Source organism: Pseudopodoces humilis, chromosome 2 (genome assembly GCF_049639895.1).
Source record: "Pseudopodoces humilis isolate 2021_Gansu_Grassland_sample_001 chromosome 2, ASM4963989v1, whole genome shotgun sequence".
Classification (NCBI taxonomy): domain Eukaryota; kingdom Metazoa; phylum Chordata; class Aves; order Passeriformes; family Paridae; genus Pseudopodoces; species Pseudopodoces humilis.
In genome coordinates, this window is record NC_142201.1 from 81663060 (window position 1) to 81680122 (window position 17063).

The following is a 17063-nucleotide window of genomic DNA, read 5'->3' on the forward strand; positions in this document are numbered from 1 at the left end:
ATGTAAACATATCCATTAGGATATATCCATTATCCTTCCTTGAGGAGAGCACTGGAGCGGGTGCTGATCACCTCTCTCTGGTGACCAGCAATAGGACACGAGGAAAAGGAATGAAGTTGCTCTGAGGAAATTCAGACCAGACATGAAGAAAAGATTCTCCACTCAGAGTGTAGTTTGTCCCTGGAAGAGGCTTCCCAGCAAAGTGGTTGTGGCACCACACCTGACTGAGTTCAAGGAACATCTGGACAGTGCTCTCAGTCACATGGTTTAGTCTTAGTAGTAGTCCTGAGAAAATCAGGGAGTTGGACTAAATTATCCTTTTGAGTCCCTTCTAACTTAAAATATCCTATGGTTCTGTGCTTCTCTGATTTTTGAAAGTTCAGGAAGTCTCTCAAAAAAGGGGATTTTTTATTAAGATAAGTGAAGTCTAAAGTGGCTGATAATTATTGCTATTTTTTAAGCAGAGATACGGGTCATGAAGTGATACAAACCTGCACTATGCATTGTATCTACTGTCAATTTCTCCACTAAAGGAAAACCCCAGGAATTTAATCACCTTTGTTTCAGTCTCACACACAGGTTTCATTCACCGGAGTAATCTGCAGATTCTGAGAACAATTCAGGCTGGAAGGGACCTTTGGAGGTCACTTAGGTCACATCTCCTGCCCAAAACAGGACCAATTTAAAAGTTCAATCGTATAGTTTAGGACTTCATCTGGATGGATTTTTAACCTCTTGCAGAAGAGAGATTCCATAATCTCATGGAATCACCAGTTACGTTAAAGAGATCTTTTGTCCTCAGATATAACTGGAATTTTCCCTTATTGCAACATATGACTGTTGCCTCCAGTCCTTTCTCTGTGCATCTCTGCTCACCTTGATGCTGTTCTTCAGTACTGCCAGAGCACACTGCTGGCTCGGGCCAAATGAAAGAATCACAATGCCATTTAAGTTGGAAAGCACCTCTTGTCAAACTCCCTCTGCTGAAACAAGTTTACTTGTCCAAGAACATGTTTAGTCAGGTTTTAAATATCTCCAAGGAGACTCCACAACTTCTCTGAGTTACCTGTGCCCAGTAACACTTACCATAAAAAAGAGTTTCCTGATAATAAGACAAAATTTCACGTGCTTGTTGTCCATTGCTTCTTGCCCTGTCACTGGACACTACTGATAAAAGTCTGGCTTCTTTGTCTTCACTCCCTCCCATCAGGTTTATACCAGATATTTATGTACTTATAACTATACATCTGCCACTGGAGAGTTATGCCTTCCCAGGTGCAGCAGGCTGCACTTGCTTTTGCGTTCATGTAAAATATTCCTAAGGGTCTGGAGCATGAAGTCAATTTCTTACAGGTCACTTTCACAGTCATGCTGTTTGAAGAACTTCACTCAGCTAAGTTAGATCAAAGAGACATCATGTAAAATGCAGTGGAAGTGATTTTACAGGCTTTTATGATTAAAAACAGACAGCAGATATAGAAGCCAGTTCAGACAGCCCACACCGCTATATAATGTAGAGAATCTGTAGGCACAGTGTGAAAGAAAAGTAGACAAAAAATTTGTATATTTCTTCAGTTTATAAACACCAATCTCTCATTCTCAGGTAATTAAAAATTGGACTTTCGCTAAGAAACCTATGCTATCACTGCTCTTAGTAGTTGTTACTGCATGATGTTAACCTTTTGTTCCTATAGACTGGCCCTAGCTGATAAACTCTCTGGTATGAAAAATTAATTATCATGTACATCAGCGAAGACTGCCCCAGGATATGGCCCTTCAGTGGTAATGACCACTGATAACTACATTCTCAGGCGTTTCTAAGAAGTGACAGGATTGTGACTTTGCAGCAAAGTGAAACCCATTTGCCAGATAAAACAAGGAAAGGAAGAATCTTTGTAAAGGAGGAATGACCATACCAAACATATGCTTAAAACATTATATAAATCTTAGTAGTAAGATAACTGTACTTGTACTGCTAAACTTTTATTACAAAACACCAAGTTTGCCTCATCTAATCTTAAAATGGATTGATGAATTGCCTTAATATACTACTTTTTGTGGGTTTAGAAGGTATTTCTAAGATGTTTACAACACAAACATTATCATGAGTAAAACCTACAGTATTTAATTAATACAAGGATGAGTTATGAAATATTTTATTTTTTACAAAGATAGCAAAATACTGCAATTGGTTCTGTCTTCTTAATACCTTAAACTAAAAAAACGTAATTAAAAAAGCTACTAAAAAGATTGCTTTTTGCAAGGAATTCTTTTCTTTTTAGAAAGGAAATTCAGGTTTAAGACCCCTTTATCTTGTTCATCATGTCTAATTCTACAGCATCGTTTCCAAATACTGCTGTTTCTTCATGCTGTGTTTTCCATGAAGCTCATCTGGCCCAATGCAGACATTTACAGTACAGATCAATAGTGGCTGGACTAGGCAGAGAAACTCCTTTTCATTTGAATCACCAATGAAAATATAGACTATTATTCTTCTGTTCTGTTTTAAGCATTGACTTTAGGATGAAATGAATCACAATATAGAAATGCTTAGGTTTTTCTTCACTATTAGTAGGCTACCTTAGGGGTATATAGCTGCATTTTAGTCACAAAGTTACATGATATTAATCCCATTCCTTTTATCTGCAATCTTAGTTAAAACTAAACTCTTCAGGCACTGCCAACCACCATGATTCCTCATGACTATCATAGTAAAAAAAAAAAAAAATCACTTCCAAAATCAAATTATTAGTGTAGCATAACAAATATCCCAAACTTTGTCTTTAAACTGGCCAACTCCTCTTTTAGCTTTGAATTAAAGGAAAAAGCTTCAGGAAAAATGTTGCTACCATCTGGTATATTTTATGAATTTTAGACCATCTGTTTTTGGCAAAGGCTCTCAGAGCCAATTTCAGTGCTGAGACCATGAAAGCCTCAGAATTTTATCCCAAGTTTCTCCAGTTAAATTGGCTTTTTGGAGCATTAGCAGGCTGCATAACCAACAGTAAGGTGGCAGCCTCTCTAATAGACAGAAGCCTTTCTGCCTTCAGTCCACAAGGAAAGACAGACACAAGCACTGCTGTGGTTCCTACTGTTTAAGGGAGATGCTGCCATGTATTTGAGAACCCTATCAAGTTATCTGTATGTTTGTTTCAGGATCTAAAGCAACAGACCACTCTGGAGATGACTCAGAACATTACAGCACAGCCATCACATCCTCATGGAACAAAATCATGTTTGGAAACAGCAGTAAACACATCTCACTACCGCAGCCAAATAACAGGAAGCATCTAAAAATAGCTGTGATTATTTAGCAATGGCTTTGTAGTTTGGGAAGTCTTGATATCCTAATGTATAAGACCAATGTATAGTTCTTCAGTCATGAACACACAAAGGCCAGGCAAAGAAGACTTGCATGCTGATATTCAGGTTTCCTCCTGCTGTCCCATCTTACCTTTTGTACTGAAGTAAATACCTGGTACTAAGAAGGAGGTGGCACCATCAAATGCCCTCTATAATACAGGATTTAACTACCCTTATTCAGTTGCTGTAAGCTCCTTCAATCAGCTGTCTCAGCAGAAAGGAGATTCCAGTCATGTAATTTACTCCCCCTGACCCCATGAAAGATCCAGTTGGCATGTGGCTCCCAGAGAACAATTATAATAATAATTATAATTATGCATTATATTTCAGAGCACATGTACTAAGTTTTTACCTGAGTCTTCCATCCTCTGCTGCAGCTCCTCCTGGTATAATCTTAGTAATGAATATCCCAGGATCATCCCCAATGTGTGGGTTATCTGTTCCTCCAGCAATACTGAACCCCAGGCCAGAATTTCCCTGTAAAATAATAAAAAGTAAATCCATCATTCAGATGCTAGATTTCTACAGAATTCATTTGCACTGCATGAACAAAGTATCCTTGCTTCTTAAATAAAGCATTTTATTTGGCAACTCCATACTTGAAGGCAGGTGACTCAGTCAGAAAAAATTAATTGTCAGTTAAAGAACAGAGGCTGTGAACAGAAAAAGTTCCTGGAGTTAATGACAGAGTTAATGGATGCTCCTACAGAAACAGGATTTGACCTAAATTTGTTTTCAAAAGCAGTCACATAAATTAGCATCTGAACTCCAATATTAATTCATCCAAGTCAATGAGAGCTAGAGGCTAAAAACATTTCAGAGCATTGAAAAAAAACCTTTCAAAATGACTGTCATTTATAAACAGAAACAGTGAAAAACATTTAACTCTGAAGTATTTTACTACCCTAGTTTCTGTTACGATGCTTTTAAAAAATTCCCAAAAAATCCCCAAAACAAGAGTACTTCTTTCATTCTACTGATCTGCTAGGACAAAATGTTTGAAGGACTATAAGACTACTCAATAATCGCACTTACTGTTTCTCCTATTTGTGAGAATATCATGAAAGATAAATAGATATGTACACACATACATATTAAGTCACAAATTAAGTTACTGTTTTTCACACACATTTCAAAACAACAATTCTAATTCTATTTTGGAAATATATATTGGTTATGCTTTTCTATATAAGTCAACCTTAACTATATGTTTGATTGGTTGGGTTTTTCTGTGTGAATTAACTTTTTTTTTCCCAAGGGATTCTTTCTTGTTTATAGAAAGTTACACACAGGTTTAAGACTCTCCCTATGCATAGGAAGCGTCATAAAATTCAATGCAATACTTGATTCTTTAAGGGCCTCTCAGCCAAAAGTATTTTCTGTAAGGTATTTAAACTTATCACAGTGATATAACTACATACATATTGCGGAATATGTACTGCAAATTAAGTATATTTAGCACTGAAATGCTTTTCTTTCACCAGCTTCTTAGACTATTGGGAGTTTGTTTCTTTTACTGCTGCTTTTGGTAACATATCTAGTTCTGTTCTACTAAGAAAAATAATTAATAAAAATGGCACTTCAGTGCATATTTTTCTAAATAATTAAAATCAAATGTCACTTCTGCATTTTTCAACTATACTTCAGTGCATTCATCGTGATGCATTTTGTGTGTGAAAGCCCACATGTTGCCTGCCTGCAGCATGTCAGATTCTGAATGCTGTTATCAGTATTCTGCATTCACAAGAGATGCAGCTCTCATTACCCAAGAGATGTGCACGCAATGTGCACCTCTGCTATCAGCATATAATTGTGAACTAATTTATAATCCAAGGAAATAGATTTAGGACTGTACATATTGTAACGCTTCTCAGCTCTCACTATAATATGGAAATCATTATAGTACTGAAACACTCTTTATATATTTTCTGCAGTTAGCAAACACCTCCAGGCCAGCATTATAAATCTTTGATTTAATCTCCTTTTCATCATTAGGACCATCTCAGATTCAGGTTATTCTCCTAATATTTTAACACACACCTAATTATACAGCACATTTTACAGTAACATGCTAAAATACTTTAAGATGTTACTTACAGTAACATCCTAAAATACTTTAAGAGTATTTTCCTGAAATCCTTTCTATATGTCATATTATTAATTAAGCTAACTGCCCAACACATAGGAAAGAAAAAAAGACTACTTATACGTACTGCAGGAAGCCTGGAAGAAAAACCCTAAAACATTAGTAAAACCAAGGGTGAATTTCTAGAAATTTTGAGTAATACTTGATTTGCAATAAAAAAAAACCCTAACAAACCTCTGAAACCAAAATTACTGTGTTTATTCTTAACTTCAAAGAGATCGAAAAAATATGCAATAATCTGTGTTTCTGAAAAGAGGTATATTTCCAAATCCCCAAAACTTAGTTTTGATAGGGAAAGGCAAAGAAGAGGGTAACAAGGACAAATCTGGGCATAATTATTAGCACAAGACACAAACAGCTACACCATAATTTAAAAGAACTGTGTCTGAAGAGCTTTAAATCTACTATCTTTAAATCTACTATCAAAGCTTGACTGTTACGTGGGGTGTGCTCAGTTGTTACAGTTCATCACATAAAATGCATTCCATTTTTCAGGAGGAAATAATTTCTGCACACTTTTCCTCCTACAACATCTTTTTCCATTAACATTTTAGAGCGAAAAAATGCTACAGCAATGCTGGCTGTAAGCAGTGATGTGCTAACACTGCTACACACTTCTCAGGGGAATTGTGCTATCCTTGACATTTATCCATAAATGTGCATCTGTTATACTGCAAGACTGTTCTCATTCTGCCTCTTAGGAGCAACCTTTTAAAAGCACAGGGTAGCACTCCTCACTGGCACTTCTGTACCCAGAAAATTTCAAGCAATTATTCTGGCTGCAGTCCTTGACTTGATCAACAGGATCTACAAGCTGTCAGGCACGAGCTGCCTCGACAAATAGGTCGACCCTGCAAGGCTTTACTGCACCAGAAACGCGCCGCAAAAGTTAAAAGCAATCACACTTTTTTTCCCCACTGTGGTTTATGAAGGGTCTGCCTTGCCTACATGGAAAAATCTTCTTTGTACCTCAGATCAAAGCCAACAAGGCGAAAAGCACAGCTACAATCACTCATGGCTTTTTGAGAGCCTTGCTTTGAAAAATAATGCTATAGGAATATTCTGGTTAAAAGGTGGTGAGTTCAGTTCTGAGCAGCAATACTGATGTGCAGATCTCTCCTCGTGCCTCGTGTTTCTCTCCATGCTCTGCATTTAGTATGCAGGTTCACCAGCATATTGTTGCTGTACTAAAATCTCATTGCCCTTTGCAAGCTGTAATTCCAAGTTCCAGTAAGTACTGTTTACTACAGCAATGCTTCCTGAACATTTCCACAAGGCTTGGTTCCCCACCCTTTAGTTTTTGCACCTCCTTTGTCCCATTCCAGAAAAAAAAAACAAACTAACAAAAAGCGTGCGGTAATTATCTTCACAGCTTTTCTTGGCGTATCTGGCTCCCTCCCATTTCATGTTAACCAATGAAAATGCCATCCCTCAGCCCTAAACAACAAATGAACCATCACTTAGCCATGGCATTTTCCAAGGTGGAACATTCATGCTTTCTCTCATGCTGATTCATGTTTGGGAGTGGTTCCCCATAAATATCTGTCAAGTTAATTCACTTTACTCTTTCTACTCCAAGCCTTACATCTCTTGTATGCTTACAAAGCAAGTTAACAATGAGCTCAGAGGCCTGGTGAGAATGCAGATAGATACTTAATGAGAACTAATAGCAGCTGATACAGAGCAGAAAAAGTCTTCCTCTTTTGGAATACTCCACTGATACTTAATTGAGATTGATATTTAGGCCTAAATATGCTTGCCAGTTTTATTTCAGGATCCTTCAGTAGAAGAAATCTATGGAAAAAATCCAAACACACATAAGGGACAGAAGTCTGAACAAGCCTCAGACCTACAAACTTTTAAAGGTATTGCTCAAACATCATTATTACCATGTCCAAATACATATATATATATATATATATATATATATATAGTCATATATACATAAGTCTATGATTCTGTATAAGGGTTCATATCCAAATTATTTTGTGTTCAATTCTTATTAGCTAAATTATCTCTTGACCTAAATCTTTCCATCTCTTTGTACAAGCTCTCAATTTCTACTACCATAAAAACCTCATATAATTAGTTACTGACTATACAAGGAAGATTTGCATAAAATTGCACAGCAATAGATGGATGAATGTACTTTTTAATTGTTAGTTTAGTTTCTTACTATGTTCCCCACCTTCTGTTGCAAGGCTCCAGTCATGCACACAGACTGACAAAAGGCTTAGCATAGCACAACATGTCCAGTTTGGTTTAAACAAAGCATTGCCTGAGTTTCCTCCTATTCATGATGGGTATCTCGTGCTTCTCAGGTTCAAATTTGTCTCTTGGCTCAGCTTTACTTTTCAAACACAGAAAATTAGGTCAAACTAGCACATCAAAACAATTTCTCCCAGCCCAGCCCCTGAGGCCGCCTTCCTGCTCTTCTGTGAAGGGAAGGTCAACACTTCATCTTGAGGTTTATTACACCTGCCTGCCTCCTTTATGACTTTCTCAAATGGGGCTTTGCAGGCCACAAGGACCATCTGAATTCTTTATAGCTCAGCCTGAGCAGAGAAGAGGCCTGGCTGTATTTCTTCTGGCCCTGGGGTAGCAGACAACCTCTGACAGCCACACAGCATGACTGCAGATGATGGGTGTTACACCTTCTCCCAGCACTGAAACACAACACTTGGGGACAGAGTAAGATGACAGATTATTCACATGCCAGGGAAAGAAAATAAAACTTGTAAGTTGTGGCCAGTTTGAATCTCTTCCCTCAAGACTGTTATACTTATGAATAAGGATCACAAAAACAAATAAGAACACCCAGCAGGTATTGGTTTTGGGTAGCCGGAAGGCCTTGAGACCTATCCTTCTTCTTGCTTAGCCTTCCATCTTGTTTTCTCCTTTTACACACCTCTATGAGCAGCCATATATCAGGCTGCAACTTCATAGAGCTGCAGCCTTTTTATTTTGTCAGTAATTGACAGAAGTCCTCCACATTGACTTCTGTAGGAGCAGAGTTTAGCTGACACCAAGAGCTACTGAAGTTATTTTCCTATGACATTGCAGCTCACCATAGATGATAGCCTTCACTACAAGTCTACAAATTATTTTCTCCTTATTGTGTCTCGTTTGTCTTTTTTTTCTTTTTCTGCTCAAGGGCTGAATTTGTCTTAGAAGAAAGTTTGATTAAGGAAGACGCAAAGTCATTCAGTCTGTAACAAAATCATGAAAGAATATAAGTCCAAGAAGCAGAAAGAATACCAGAAATGCGTATCAAGAGCAGACTGAGTAATTCCCTGAAAAAGGGATTGTATTTTACAATACATGTGATTTGTATTTTACTGTATTAAACAGGCTTGCCACAATCACACAGAAATTTTTCTCCATTTTAATTTCTTTTTAATTCTAATGAATGAGGTAACAGCAGAACTCACATAGATGCTTTCTGATTGAGTTAATTATTTCAGTGCACCTAAAATAATTTCTCATAATCTTCTGAAGTGACATGATTTTGAAAATCTCTAGCATTCAAATAAGAAAAAAAAAAAAAAAAAGTTGAACTTCACAGATTGCTGCAACCTCACCGTGACACCACAACATATCAGGAAGCCTGTTTCCAAGTCCATCAGTCAGTCACAAAAAAAAGACAGAAGGAGTAATTGTATTCCCCAAAATGTTTTCTGGAGGTTGAAAGCTGTTTCAGGTGACAATACATACTCCCAAAGTCTCTATTACTGAAATGATTTTTGTGTTTAAATTTGGGGTTTTCCCCCCACTGGTTTAAGGGATTTTTTTTTTCCTATAGGCTTCCTACCTCTACTCTGGTGTTCACAGCCAAATTTGTGGAATGCTTTTCTTTCACATCTTTTACAGATGACTTTAAAGTATGAATTGCTCCTAAACTTGCAGGTTTGGTCAGAGCAAGTTTAGTCAAGAGAATGCTCACAGAATGATAGCTGACTCATTCCTAGATTCCTAAACACATGCTATATTTTTTATCATCTTCTATGGTTACAATTGTTGAAGACCCTATCAACTTTGTTACTGGTGCACCTTAAAAAGTTGTCTGTTGCATTTTACAATGGGAATTATCCTTCAGCTTTTCAACAGCACTCATGATCTGCAGGTTCAGAAAATTCTAACCTTTCTTGAGTCTAGGCAATGCTGGTTTTATCTTGTTTATACAAAATTTCAAAATACTTAAATACAAAGAAAAGCTACATCCTGTGAAGGCAGAGTAGGCTTGGCAGTAATTCATCAGAATTTCTTAATTTCACATACATGCATGAAAATGCTAAAGCTTTTCAGCTTTACTTTCTCACTCTATAAATAAGGCAAACTTTTTTGATATTGTGTTGGTTTAAAAATTATGCTCTTTTTTTTTTTTTAAAAAAAAGGTATTTATTTGGTTTTGCTTTCCAAGTCTTCTAATGTAAGCACGTTCCTTTAAGAAAATGTTGCTGCAAGAAATGTTAATTTATAAACTACTGTTGACTTTATTTCAGGTGGTGGAAAAATATCGCCTTGTGCTATGAAACATACTGTGAGTCACTTTCATTAAAAACTTGCTTTTATACATTTTAGGAAGATTTTTGATCTTTTTGTACTAATTTTTAATTTTCACTTCTGCTTTTTAATTTTCATTTCTGCTTAAGTCACAGCTTTCTTTTATAAAGTAAATATGAAACCAATACTTGTTTTTTGCACATGTTCAAAACAGTTAGCTTGAACTACTCAGCAAATTTTTATTATGTCCAAAATTAATCTGACACAGAGTACTTTTTTTAATAAGAGACACTGTTTTATAAAACACCAGTATCTGAATCTTGGCTAAGGTTGTTACCATCTTGGTTTAGGGTTCTTGCCTCAGGATACTTCTGTTTCAGATGAAAAAGACAACACCTTCTCCCATGAGACACAATACCAACCAAAACAAAAAACCAATGAAACCCCAAAACTCCTAAAAATCACATTCACTCTTGTTCGACAAGAACAGGTTTCTCCAAGAAGTATGCATGACAAAGTAAAAGCTGAGAATGAGACTGAGAATGGAAAAACTTAGAAAACTGTGGGGAATTAATTTTGTTGGACAGGGACAGGAGAAAAAAATACAAAGTGCTGTGGGCAAGCAGAGTGAATCAAATAACATAGTCCACAAATGAGACAGAAGATTGACAATTCTTCCCCTAATAGGTATGGGAGGATTACATACAGACCAGGATTTGCTGCGGCTCTGAAACAGTCTGTGAAAGACTCTCTTTTTCTCTGTATTAAAGCAGATAAGGCTACTTAGTTTAGCACCTAAGATGCTTATAAGGAGGAAATACCGCTAGATATACCAAGCCAAAAAAGGAAGATTGTGTGAGATTGCTGTAGAGATCTGAGTATTTCTGCAGACTTTGTTCAGTAAGATTTTTCTCCACAAAGTACTTCTTACCTTAAAAATACAGCTCTCCTTTATCCACCAGAGAGTGAATCTAGGCAGGGTTATTTTCTACTTTTCACTCAGCCATGCGTAGATTAACATCACACAGATAGTGGGGGTGTTACCTGTCACTCAGCAATGCCCAGTTCAACAGCACACAGCCACACTGCCAGCAAGAGCTTAACACGTTAATGCTTCATCCCACTGAAACAAATAGGTGATTTGATAATATGCAACGTACTTTCATCCAACTCAGGATTTTGAGAGAAAAGGTTTGTTAAACCCACCTACTCAAGGCACTAAGTTCTTTAAGACAGGATTCTGCTCTGCAATTCTTTCACAATTTGGCAATTATACTAGCATTGGTTTTTATGTTCTAAGAAAGAGTGATACACGCTAAATAACCGAACTATTGTCTGCCACACAGTGTCTGATTTTTTTGCCATCTCCCACTCTTAACACAAATCCTGACACATCTAGTTATATCTTTGGACTTAAATCATTCCACTGACACTTTCAGGTATTTTCACATGCTGTACTCTATTGTACTTCTCCTCTCCAGTGTTTTGTCCAAAGCCCCAATTTCAAAAGCCTAAACATCAAAGCTGCATTTATGTCTCATTCAGAGAACAAGAACATTTGCATATTTATCAGAGTACTGTTGAACTCTTTTTTACTTTCAAATCTACTCAAGAGTATCATAATTCATGAAATTCTCACTTCTCCCACGTACACTGGCACACTCCCTAGAGTCAGTTTTGAGACTCCATAGTTATATCATGTTCCATATGGCACAGATTTTCATTTCTCATGATGCCATTTGTTTTCAAGCCCCTTATCAGGTTCAGCACATTCATTACAAAACCACAATACACTTGACTACAACTGCTTCGTATGCTTACTCTCACTTGATAGCTGTAGAGTGATATTGTTCTCTCAACGTTGCACAGACCAAGTATGGTATTCAAAAGAGATGTATTTCAAAAAATGATCCAAGGGATTTTATTTTTCATAATACACATGAAATCTACAACACTGTAAAAAGGCCTATCTAGACAAGGAATTAAACCAATTCCGAAGTGAAGCAATTCATGAAAAAGTGGTAACGTGTCCTCTGTTTCTACACAGATTGAAGCAAAAGAATAGATGTGAATTCTCTCTAGGTTGGGTTTTCACTATTTTATCTCTATTAAGCTCATATTAACAGCCTCTGAGCTGTGACAGACATGTGTGCCTAGTTTTTTTTTCCTCAATGTATTTCTTGTCCTACTTCAGCGATATATGTAGGAATTGTCTCTTCCAGCACTATAGGACCATATGACCTTTCCTGTTCTATCTCAGACAGAGAAGTGGGGCAACATATGTTCTCCTTTAGTTGGCTACAGCAATAGCAAACAAATGTCACAAAAAGCAGTCTGATGAGTATGTGAAAAGTAGTATGAGAGAAAACTAAATAATATTCAAAATTTTTCATCACAAAATTGGAAAAGGGAAACGCTGATCCTGGGGAGTGAAAAGTTTCAATTCACTTGGAGGGAAAAAAAAAAAGAAGAAATACATATGTATATGTGTCTATCTTTCTTGTCCTGTGGTGTCACTCCAGGCTCGCTGTAGACTTTTTATCAGCCAGACCTGGAAGCTTTCTGAGCTCCCAGGGCTGCACAAAAGAGAGTGAAATAGCCAGACCAAGGAAAGGAAAGCACTCAGTAAGTGATAACAGCAACTTGACATAAGAGGGGTGGGCAAGAACAGGAGATAGAGTAAAACATTGAAAAGAATTGAAAGAACAGCAAAGCTTCTTCAAGTAGCAAGCTACTTATAGAACTTTGACAGGATCATCACTGAAACTTTCACAATGCAATTATCTGCAAAAACTGAGGAAACTGAGATTTGTTTAAATGTAACTCTATGACAGAAGTAGAAAGTCACATTTTGTACAAGGACTTAGGGAACAGAAACTTGATTTTACTGAAGCCATGGAAACCAACAGGGTTTCAGCACATAGTGGTAGCAATTAAAAGGAGAGAAGAAAACTACTGCTGACTTCAGTTCTTCTCTAATGATGACACCTCTCATCCCCTTCTGCTGACAATTCAACAGTGTGAAAACCCCAATGGATGTCTTGAGATTATGTGGAAACTCCTTGGTTCAACCAGTTTGTAGCTCTAAGTCTTTGTGTTGAAAAACTGCTGCATGCCTAAATGGGTTTATTTTGACAGACTGCACGATCACTACAGCACTGCTGCACAAAGCACTTAAGGGAATTTGAGACCCCTGAAGTATCACAAGTCCTGGAATAAACCCAAGTTCTAACCTATTTTTCTTTTCCATTTGACTGTCATATTCACAAATGTGAAGTGAGTGTATTTAGTTGCTCTTGCAGTTTGATTGGTGTTTTTTGTTTAGCATCTTCTTAAAGTATTTCAATAATTTCTTGGGTTATATTTCTTTATTGGAATATATATATGCTTAATCATTAAGGTTAAAGTGTTTAAATCCATTGTAAAATTTTGATCATATTTTCTTTCTAACTCCTATTTATTCTCACATCAAAGCAAATGCATGAGTAAAACTCCTCATTTGCTGCCTTATTCAAAATCATGATCTTCAGGGCACATAATCTGGAATAAGAAGGTAAACTATTAATGAACTAAAAGCCCCCTAGGGCTTTGAAGTTCAAGCACAAATCCTAGAGGCAAATAACTGAGTATTCTTGCTGTTGCATCACTTACCTTTCCAATACTCCACTGCTCCAGTGGCTAAGCATGCAGAGCTTAGCATTACCTTCTCTTCTAACAGAAATTAAGGCAAACTTTAAGAAATACAAGGAAGGATAAATAAAATGCAATTCATTCATTTTCAGAGACACACATCTAAATATAATTTTCATGATTTTGTGGTGACCCTATTTTGTTGTAACATATAATTTCAGTGTCCATTTTTTTCCTTAGTCTTAGTAAACCTGACTATGATCCTGAGCAATGTAAAGCAGCTTCAAAGCTGTCTGTTTCTGAGAATGAGCTTGGATAAGATGACCTCCACAGAATCCTTCAAACTGAATTATTCTCTGCATCTATGAAACACAAGTGTCACAAATACAAAACATGTTTCAAAATCTGCTGCCAGCCTAGGAATAGTTCAGTCACTAAAAACTTCCCTTCTTAATTTTATCTTAACAATAACATGATATTGAAATGTTTTGTGTATATATATATGTGTATGTGTCTCACATATATATATGTCACAAAAAATAATTTTTCCAAGATTTATAACTGTACATTCTTTTAGGCGCAGAGACTTTTTTTGACACGATCTCTGTAAATGCCAAATGAAACTCAGCTAAAACTACGCCTCATGCAACTTTCACTACAACTTTCACTTAACTAAACAAACCAATTTTGTCAAATGAGAAATGCACAATTCTTTACATTAGAAAAAACAATCCTACAAGTGTTCTTCTGGGGGAAAGAAGTGAAGAGGAATCTTTAACCAGGTATATATTTAACAAAGTTGGGTAAAACATTCTTTAGGCAATATTTTCCTGTCTTTCTAGAAATCAGTTAAGATTCTCTGTTCCTTTACCTACATCAACATTTGTCAAATGTTTGGTTGTGTTTTCAATGCACTAAGCACATACATAAACCAGAACACACAATTCTGTGCAACAGATCTAGACTACCATACCCCAAAGCAGTTATCTAATAATGTACAATATCAGATTTTTTTTTCATTGGAAATTCAAAGGAATTTCGAAGTTCCCATGTCCTACTTCTTGTAAGTGTCATGGTAATGAATCAGATTGAGTCATATTAAAAATATCTAGAATAAGTTAATAGCAATTTTCAAGTTTAGTAACATTATTTTAAAGGTGTTTGTTAGTGATTCACTGGCAGAGAATAATGGTCTTGTGATTCATGGAAAAGAAGAAAGTCCTTTCTTCTCCAGCTGTACAGATGCCACTTTTGCCTTTTTCAAAGTGGTAGGAAAGAGGGAAAGAAGGCTGGGAAAGAGACAGAGGCTGAGCCAAGTTTCCTATCAGAAGAAGGGAGGTTAGACTAGAAACTACCAATACATACTTTTTAAGAAGAAAAGGCAAAAGTCAACAAAGACATTTTCACTTGATCAGACTCTCCATGAAAAGACCACAGTCAAGATGCCTCTGGATCAAATACAGATGTGGCTTGCTCACAGATAAGCATATTTAAGTACAGTAACAGGTTTCATGAGCAGAATTTTCAAAATAATAAACCTATTCCTATTGATGTCTGATAGAAATGCCAACTATTTCAAAAGAAACAGGCTACAGATAAACACTTCAGGAAAATCCAATCTTTTATGCTAGTTCCTAAAAATTCAGATCTAGTTCTCTTAATATTAGTATCTTAGCTGTATCAGTTTTGTCACTAAAGACCCATTTTGTTGGTTCATTCTAGGAGTAACCTCTATCAGAAATAAAACTGCAATTCCTGTTATTGGCAGAATGAAAATAACATGAAAGCCCAGTTTCTACTGTGCTCCTGAAACACATTCCACATATCACCCAGACAGTAAATGACAATGCAAACTAAAACCTAGAAAAAATAAATACTTCAGGAAGTAAAAAGACCTATGTGACTGTGAGAATACTTCAGCAATGCGAATGGGCTTGAAATTTTACTCATAGAATAGTCACAGAAAATAAGCAGTATGTTCCTGATACTATAGCCTCTCATGCTAACGGTTCAACATTGGAAAAAATTAGAGAAGGAAGCAATTTCTGCTCAAAAGACAATTTTTACTAACTCAGCATTTCTAAGTACCCCTAGCAGTGAAGCCTTCCCTCTTAGTTTTACTCATGAACATTCATATTAACAATTGCTACTTCAAGACTTGTTAATCACCATGTCCTCCTCCTAAAGGAGAGGGAATTCTCATATCCCCTTCAGAGCTAAGGAATTGTACTTGGTTTTGTAGCACGACACTGAATATTACTGAATATTTAGCATACTAAAGCCCTAAGGAATAACACCCCTAAAATCCTGATTTTTAACATCGGCAGAATGTATGCAGCTGCAAGAATGAGGAAAAAAATCTTATCTTCTTTCAGGTGATTGTGCCTTTTTTTGTACAAAATAGGTGTAATCCATTTCACCTGTCTTATGAAATATGTTCTGTAGAACATTTTCAATTAGGGTAACCATGCCAAATACCTTCTCTCTATACTGTATAGAAACAGACACTACTGCATTGCAATTCATCAACATGCAAATTGACACAAGTCAAAATGTTTCACATATATTTATCAGTTGCAATCAACCTTCATTTAATAGTTTCTGAGTCCTGGCATGCAATTTGTGCTCTAAAATGAGAGAGAAAATTGAGGTAAGAAAGGGTTTTAAAAAGTAAGAAAAAGAGAGAATGAATTCAGAATAACCAGCAGGTTGGTGATGAGGAACTCAGCTGTGCTGCAAAACCTGAACCAAACTACTGCTCTGAACAGGCACCACTGCGGTTTCCATTTCAAAGGAGTGCCCTAATCACTAGGCACACTATCTTTGATCTAATGAATATATAATTGTATATTCACAGTGGAACAGGTCCAACAGGAGAAAGACACACCTGAGCAAAAGCAGGCATTCATCATGGGCAAATCCCTGTTACAGATCAGGCAGAGGAAGCGTGTCAATCCCATTTTCCCACACCCTGGATAAGTATTCTTATGATGATTGCGAATGCTCTTCCTTCCACTTTACATATTTTCTCCAAGAAAACTTGTTAAAATTTCTCCCAGAGTGAAGTAGAGGTAAAAATCCAAAAAGATACCTCAAAAAAGTTGGTGATGAATGTTCTGCATCCAACCCTTACCCTGCCATCTGTTATATACAGCCAAAGGTATGGAGAATTAGGAGAAAACATTGCTGGTACCTTGGCTTGTATTTCTCAAGATTCCTTCTGGAAATTCACTACAGAAATACTACGTATTTTCCCAAAAATATTTAACACAAAGGAATCTATATTATTTTCATTAATACACATTAAATATTTTCTTCTGTTTGTTTAAAATCCTATTCAAAGCACAAGCAGGGTAATTTTAAACATTAAGCATCTCCTCATTCCCATGATATGCATGAATGTAATCTGAAGTTAAACATA

At 36.5% G+C, this 17063-nt stretch overlaps 1 protein-coding gene across 19 annotated transcripts in view; it reads right to left on the reverse strand.

The window, feature by feature from the left end:
• The window catches only part of DLG2 (discs large MAGUK scaffold protein 2), a 991421-nt gene that overhangs the window by 320022 nt on the left and 654336 nt on the right, over nucleotides 1-17063 (reverse strand). For all 19 annotated transcript variants that reach the window (XM_088051071.1, XM_088051059.1, XM_088051060.1 and 16 more), the window contains one exon: nucleotides 3716-3840. In XM_088051071.1, coding sequence (XP_087907197.1) covers nucleotides 3716-3840 — 125 coding nt within the window. The remainder of the gene's footprint in view (nucleotides 1-3715; nucleotides 3841-17063) is intronic.